Consider the following 7,898-nt stretch of genomic DNA (forward strand, 5'->3'; position numbering starts at 1 on the left):
TGTTTTAATCTCAGGGGGAAACGGGAGCTAAACTTCCACCCCTTTCTTTGGCATCTCGGGGAGTTTGTGTGGATGACGGTGGGAGGTTGCGCCGTTGTGGTAGGAGTTGGGTGCCTGCCAGCACCATGGGGACCACATCCTGCTCCGTGGGCTGTTCTCCTTTGCAGATGGGGGCAACTAAGGCAGGGCATGGAAGTGATTCCCTCAATCCACCCTCCTCCCCCTGCAAGGCAAACTGGATGTTTAGAGGAGCGATCACGTGGACTTCCCCCCTGCACCAGCTCTCGGACCCTGTGTGAAGGTGACCCGGTCGGAGCCGCGTGGCCTGGTCCTATGCAGCCGGCACCAGGAGCTGTACAAATAGCTAAAATTTTTGTATTAATGTTATAATATACTTCGTGGACCAGGTCAAATTAGCCAAATTAGTTCCAAATCATATGGATGGAGCAGATCTTAGTTGGCCCAAAAAACATGTTGATTAAGCAGGATGTACAGCACTGCAACCGGCGAGCATCCTCCATCCCAGACGTATCACCCGAGGACTTCAGATATTCCCAAATCCATTGGCAGGCATCCTACATGCAAGCCCAAGTCCAGAGGTCTTGGGATTCGGGTGCCCCCTATGCTTGACCTAAGCCAAAAGGCCGAAAAGCTGTACAAGTAGCTAGAAGGCTTTATTTCTCTGGGGAGCGGGGATGGAGACGGACACGAGGCTCCATCTCAGCTCAGGAGCGCCTGCCGCAGGAGCTGCTTCTTGGCTGGGGTGAGATGCCGGGGGAAGCAGATATCGAAGCACATGATGAGGTCCCCTTTGCAGGTGGGGTCATGGGGCAGGGGCATCCCTTCGCCCGGCACGATCTTGAAGTACTTGGGGCTGCAAAGCGAACGGCAGCATTAGCCAGGGAGATGCCTTCCTACCCCTCCGGCCAAGCTGAGGACGTGGCCCTGCTGCTGGGGGCCAGGGCAGGGAAATCTGGGAGGGACGCGCCGTGCTTCCAGGTGGACGTTGTGCACGGCCCAGGAGCCTGCTGAGCACAAGGCAGCACCAGGCTGGAAACGCAGGTAGCGATTTAACAGGCTGACGCAGCCGGTTGTGTTAGCCCTCGGCGACGCCTGCCTGGATGGCAAAGGGGGCCTTTCCCGCTGCCCCCACCCAGCTCCGTGGGGCAGGGTGGGCTCAGCCCGGCTCGGGCACTGCTGGAGGTAACAGCAGCCTGTGCAGCTCCCGTCTGCCTGGCACTGCAGGCGAAGGAGCTGGCTCCAATGCGGTACAAGCCTCCAAGGGCAGACGTTAGCCTTGCCGCGAGACCAGAACAAACAGGCTGATCTGTGAGCTGTGCCGGGCAGGCGGGAGGGAAAAGCATTTGGGCCTCGATGTCCGAAAGCAGCTAGAAATATTGATCCCTTAAGATGCCTCAAAGAGGCCCAAGTCCCCTGAAGAGCTGAGACTGGCCCGCGGAGAAGTACCAAAGCCTTGGGTCCTCTTCAGTGGCTACTGAGAAGCCTGCCCTTGTGCTTCCCAGTGCATCTCCCTTTCCCAAGGGCTGGCTGGCAGGGCCCAGCCTGAGCACCTGGGCAAGCCCGGTCCTTGCCCCAGGGGTCATGCCAGGGGCTGTGGCACTTACTGGACAATGTCGTTGATGGGAATGTTCAGCAGCCGTTCGTCCAGCGTCTTCACGCTCACTGTGCAGCCGATCAGGGCCTGCAAATGAGGCCGCCAGGCTGTGAGGGCAGGTTGCACCCACCAGGTGCAGACCCTAATGGTCTCCAGCTCTTAGAGCCGCCTCAAGGCTGCCCTATTTGGTGTTGGGGGGTCCCTTGATGGGGGAGCGGTGACACGAGAACAGCTGAGGGTGCATGCAAACAGCTGGACAGCACAGGGCATTGGATGCCTTTAGGCAGGAGAGGGGGGGGAAAATCCAACCCCACATGCCGCGTCACCAGGCCCTGATGTTCCCACCCCAGTGCCAGCATAATGCAGCCCATCCAGGGCAGTTTGTTCATAAAGGACGGCTGGGGCAGGAGCAAAGTGACCCAGGTCCCGCAGAGGCCAGCGGGCAGCTCCTGGCAGGAGCGGAGCGGAGCGGCCCCGTCACACGCCTACCTGCCCGAGGGGGATGCTGGCAACGTAGAGCAGGTTGTCATCCTCCCTCCTAAACCGGGGGTGCAGCTTCTCGCGGACAATGAAGATAATGTCTGCCGGGATGATGTTCGGGCCCTACAAGAGGGAAAAAGAGGAGCTCAGTCCATCTCTACCACAGACCTGGACTGTCTGCAGGGGAAGTGAACAGACTTGCTGCCTTCTGCTGGTAAAGACGGTCTGCAACGGGTCTGGGCTTCTGTTTATAGGCACCTTCCTCTTCGTTACTTGTATAGGAGGTCTTGTGTCCCCCGTGTTTTACTGAGGATGCTGGAGGTCTGGACCACTGAGGAGGAGCTGAGATGGCAAGTGCCAATGCTGTGAATCCGTCTCCAAATGCTTTCTAAGCTCAGAGGCTCGAGAAACTTGCCTGCTACAGCGGGGGAGACCAGAACTGACACTCCTGCTATGGGACAGATAGGGAAAAACCCTTCCAGAGCATTTCTATACAGCCCAGAGAGAGAGACAAGAAAGCAAGTCACCCTCTCTGGCTGGGCTCTTTAACACCCTTCTTGATATAAGGAGGTTGTGTGTTTTACTTCCGTGCTAACCACAGTCTTAGGTGAGCATCACAAGCACATGAAAAGCCTTCTTGAAAGGTCCCTTTTAGCCCCTAACATCTATGAATCTATGAATCTGAACCATTGGAAACACCTTCTCGGATGTGCAGTGTGCCCCTGGCACTGCCTCGTGCCCATGACATCAACGTGCAAGCTGAATCCTGTTCCTTTAGCCTCCGGGGAAGGACAGTGATGAGAGTAAACTGAGGCAGGGAAGTCACACAACTGGCCCAAGGCCACACTGGAAGAGTCTCTATCAGAGCTACAGGGACCCAAGGGCTCCCATGTCCCCCACTCTGCCCCCACATAAGCTCCTAAATCCCTTAGGCAGGTGAGAAATTCTGTTAGCCTCCCTGTGCCTTGGCTTAAACAGGGCATCAGACCTCTCAGGCCCGGTGCAAGACTGGTGCATTCACTAACCAATGTTTGCTGAGCACCTGGAGGCTTTCAGAGGCAAGGTGCCACCTACTTTCCCCTCTATTCAGCACTGGGGAGCCTCTCCTGGTGTCCTGTTTTGGGCCCCGCACTTCAAGAAGGACGTGGGCACATTGGAAAGAGTCCAGCAAAGAGCGACAGAAATGATCAGGGGCCTGGGAGACGACTTCTGAGGACAGGCTGAAAGAACTCGGGTTATTTAGTTTGGAGACCAGAAGACCGAGGGGGATTTGATAAGTCTTCAAATACCCGAAGGGTGATTGCAGAGAGGATGGAGATGGGCTTCTCTCTGTGCCTGCAGGGGACAGGACTGGGAGCAATGGTCTCAAACTGCAGCAGAGGACATTTAGGCTGGAGATGAGGGGGATCTCTCCGACTGGATCAAGCGGCCTCGAGAAGCTGTGAAATCTCCCTCCTTGGAAACTTTCAGGAGCAGGTTAGACAGACGTGTGGCTGGGACGGTTTGGTCAGGGATGACCCTGCCTCGAGGCTGGTTTCACAGGCTCGTGCGTCCACCCGCTTCCAGTTTAAACCATCTCGAGTGTTACGGGGGGTCCCTGCCCTTACCTGGTCTCCTTCCTTCTCGAAGGTGATCCTGGTGCCCGCCTTCCAGCCCGGATGCACGTCGATGGTCAGGATCTTGTCCTTGATGGTGGATGTGTAACCGTCCTCGTTCATCACCTGGGCAGCAAACGCGGCTGGTGAGAGGAGGTGGCTCAAATCTAGACTGGGCCTTTGCGGAGGACATTCAGGCAACAGCACCAGCCGCAGGGGCACCACGGACTGGGAGGGCTCGGCTTGCAGCGCCAAGGGCCTGAGCACATGGAGATGGCGGTTGCGTGCCTGAAGCGCTGGCCTTGAGGTGCTAGATGCAGTCGGTACATGGGATAGCAGGCAGCCCCCGGCCCACATGGGGAGCACATGGGGGGGATACGCTGCTCATCCAGCCACCGATGCATAGCCTGCAAAAGCCCAGTGCAGCCCACAAGCCCCGTGCCCAGGTCCCCCTGCAGCCCGGCCTCACCCTGCGGGAAATCTTAATTTTCTTGGTGCAGCCGTAGAAGAGGTCCTCCAGCGACAGGTAGAGGTCCCGCTCGATCGGGGGGTCCTGCTTGGCCACGCCGCAGCCTCGCAGCCCGCCGAAGGCCACCATTGCATCCGAGCCATCTTCAGCGAAGAACTCTGCAAGCAGCGGCCAGAAACGGGAGAGATACGGGGGTGGAGAGGGGCACGGGCGAGTGGCTTGACTGCCGGGCAGCCTGCAGCCCTCATCACAGAGCAGGCACCGACCCCTCTCATTTCTGCGGCAAGTCGCCTCAGGTCAGAGCATCTCAGGGGTTAGGCCCAGCCTGAATCACCTGGGCCTGGCAATTTCACATCGGGCTCCTTTGAGCCTCAGTTACCCCAGCTGTAAAATGGGTCGCCAACCTCCCTGTCAGGAAGGATCTTGAGCTAAGCACCAGTTGACCCACATCCAAGGCTCCTCTAAGGCTAGGAGTTGGCTCTGGCTCCATGGAAATAGAGGAAATCTTCTCGAATGCTAGCAGCCGACCCTGGTATGGTGATAACGTGCAAGGGGAAGCCACTGCCAGCTCTGCCGGTCTTGGCTTTATGGTGTTATCTGAGCATTGCGAAGGGACAGGGAACATCCCTGGCTGTCCTGTCCCCTGGGCACGGTGACGAGCCTTGTCTGAAGTCTCCTATTGAGAGCACACGAGGGGCAGGGACGAGGGGCCAGGAGGACCTCGACCGGCAGGAAGGGCTGGTGGGGTGCTGGGGACAGGGGGCCGAGGCCACCAGCTTCTAGTAGCCGGGTTGACAAGCCATAAAAAACCCATTAACCCACTGCCTGCCAGCACAGGGCCAGAGACCCCGCCTCAGCCCACCCCCCCAAAAAATAACGACAGAAGCCCCCTACCAGCAAAGGGGTTGTCTCCTCCAAAGAACTCCTTGAAGACCTTCTCGGGGTTGCCGTGAAACACGTAGCCCACAGTCCAGGAGTTCTCCGTCCCAAACTCCAGAGGGATGCCGCCTTTGAGACCCTCCTCTCCAAACTTGTCGTACACACCCTTCTTCACCGCTACAGGACAAGGAGGCATCAGGAGGTGACCGCAAGTTTGCTCATGGGAATGAAGGTCTTACCTCCGTCCCCAGGGCCTTCTGCCACAGCCACTGCTAAGCAGCCTCCTTGCCTTAAGAAAGGTTGAAGCAGCAAAGAGGATGCTACTGCTGCGCTGCGGTGGCAGCTTTCTGCAGGGATTTCGTCCCTAGAAGCAACCCACGTCTCAGCCTCAGAGCTGGGGAAAGGGAGACGGGGTGCAGGACACACCGATCAGGTAGTAAACTGGATTTATTACATAGGAAATGAGGAGTTGCCACCTCATGGTAAACCACTCAAACGCTGGGTGAAGTTGGACTTCCACCCACTGGATCTCTCTAGCAGCCCCGGTTGGCAGATATTTCTGCCCTGCTGGCAGCTCGCACAGGCAGTGATCAAGGCACCTTTTAGCCTATGTCTTTGATGAACTCACTAGATCAACAGGTTCCTTCTCTCTCCATGGGGGATGCTCTCCAGCCCTCAGATCCTTCCCGTCGCTCCTTCTGCCCCTTCTCCAAGTCCTTGGCACCCAGGTGTGAAGTGTGGACACCAGAACCCAACCCCGCATCCAACAACGTGCCCTCTGCAGGATCCGATGCCGCCTCCCAGCCCCTCCATCACTTTCCCTTGCTTGTACATCCCAGGGCCAGGCTACAGCACAGCACAGCTCTGTAGATCCACTCATGCCAAGTCCCGGCACAGTCAGGATGATCCCCGGTATCAATCAGAGCGTGCACGCACCCGAGCAGCTGACAGCGCCAGCCCCGGGCAAATCACCGTGGCAGCAAACCCGGAGATACGTGGCTCGTGACCACTCCTGCAACGAGGATGCTCCATGCCGGCACTTCTCCCCGAGCCCTGCACCGCTGATCTCTGCGGGGGGAGGACCGGGCTTCTACTTACGGTCGCTCAGCACGTCGTAGGCCTCTGCGATCTGCCTGAACTTCTCCTTGGCCCACGGCTCTTTGCTTTTCAGAGGGTGGTTCTTCAAGGCCAGCTTGCGGTAGCTGCAAGGCAGAAGGGGGCAGAGTCTGGCCCGGCCTCACGGCCCAGCACGGCTTCACAGGGCACGTTCCCGAGTCGAAAGGTCTGGGTAGGTGGGGGGTTCCCAGATCCGGTCCCTGCACCTCCACAAGGATAGAGAAGAGCTGCAGAAGGGCAGCAAGGGTGATGAGCGGCGTGGAGGAGATGAGGCCAGGCCTGGTCAGCTGAGAAAGGAGGTGCTCGGCGGGGGAGACACACGCACCAGAAGGGTCTACACAACGCTAGTGGGTGACAAGAAAGCCGAGGGGGATTTGTCATTGGAAACAGCAGACGGGAAAGCAGGGCTGGACGGGATGCCGTGGGGTAGGGCTGGTGCCCCCAGGCCAGGTGTTCAACCTCCCCAGCTGGGCAGCGTGGCAGACAATCCAGATGTGCATCCCCCACCCCAGGCAGAGGATCCAGATGTTCAACCCCCCCAGCTGAGCAGCCCGAGGGCAGAGGATCCAGATGTTCAACCCGCCCAGCTGAGCAGCCCGAGGGCAGAGGATCCAGATGTTCAATCTATCCCCCCCCCCAGCTGTGCCCCCCCGGGCAGAGGATCCAGATGTTCAATCTATCCCCCCCCCCAGCTGTGCCCCCCCGGGCAGAGGATCCAGATGTTCAATCTATCCCCCCCCCCAGCTGTGCCCCCCCCGGGCAGAGGATCCAGATGTGCCCCCCCCCCACCCCGCGCTCACGCCTTCTTGATGTCCGCGTCCTTGGCGCTGCGGGGCAGCTCCAGCGCCCCGTAGTAATCCTGCCCCATCCCGGCCCGTCTCCCGTTGCTATGGACGCCGCCGCCGCCGCGAGGGGTTGTGGGACATGTAGTTCTTCCCCCACTTCCGGCCTCTCCTGCTCCAGCCCCCCCCAACGTGGGAGGCTCTAACCACTAGGCAGCCCCACCCCGGAGACCTGTCCAGGCTCCTCTCTCCAACCCCTCCCGGGGCCCAGGGCCCCCACCCCGCTCTGGGGCTGGTGGCATGTGCCCGCCTGGGCCAGGGGGTGCACCTGGGGGTGCAGGAGAGGGTGCCCCATCTCCTCCCGTGCTCTGGGGGCCTCCTGGGGCCGGCCCAGCTGTTTCGGGGGCAGGAAGAGGAAGGCCTGGGGCTGACACCGGCTGCCGAGGGGGCAAGAATGCGAAGGCCCGAAAGGAGCAGGGTGGACGGGGCCGCCAGGGTCACATCCAGTCGGCCCTGCACAAACCGGCCCGCGCAAGACCATGGTCCGGCCTCGAAGCAAAACGGGTGTCAACCCTCGCACGAGACATCGCACCTGAACGTGCCCCAGGGAAAGCAGGGGGGCCCGGCGGCCAGCGCCCTGCTGCTGTAAGGGTTGTTAATACCCGCTCGGGCAGAGGACGTGCCCCCGCTAGAGTCCGTACCAGTCTGAGCACGGGGGGAAATCCCTTCCTGACCCCAAATGTGGCATCAGTCTGACCCCGACTGGACGAGCAAGACCCACTAGCCAGGACCGTCTAGGCTTGAGTCCCAACAGGAGCATCCGCAGTCTTGGCTACAGCCAAAACCCAGTGCCTCTGAGGGAAGCTTAAAAGCCCCCTGACATGTAGCAGGAAGGGGGAGAGGGGACAAAGGGCAAAGCCCAGAAGCCTGGGAAGTCCCCATAAACACCGGCATCCCTGCAC

The 7,898-nt window shown here is 59.5% G+C and overlaps 1 protein-coding gene across 1 annotated transcript; it reads right to left on the minus strand.

Annotated features, from left to right (window-relative positions):
* Positions 1-655: 655 nt before the first annotated feature.
* Positions 656-7,059, minus strand: DNAJB13 (DnaJ heat shock protein family (Hsp40) member B13). Its single transcript, XM_006257948.4, has 8 exons — positions 6,955-7,059; positions 6,137-6,240; positions 5,054-5,215; positions 4,160-4,317; positions 3,703-3,816; positions 2,105-2,218; positions 1,626-1,702; positions 656-874 (listed from the first exon to the last, which is right to left on the minus strand). Exons 1-8 carry the CDS (start codon positions 7,020-7,022, stop codon positions 721-723), a joined length of 951 nt encoding a protein of 316 aa, XP_006258010.1. The 5' UTR covers positions 7,023-7,059; the 3' UTR covers positions 656-720.
* Between the last annotated feature and the right edge of the window lie 839 nt (positions 7,060-7,898).

This window comes from Alligator mississippiensis, chromosome 1 (assembly GCF_030867095.1).
Source record: "Alligator mississippiensis isolate rAllMis1 chromosome 1, rAllMis1, whole genome shotgun sequence".
Classification (NCBI taxonomy): Eukaryota; Metazoa; Chordata; order Crocodylia; family Alligatoridae; genus Alligator; species Alligator mississippiensis.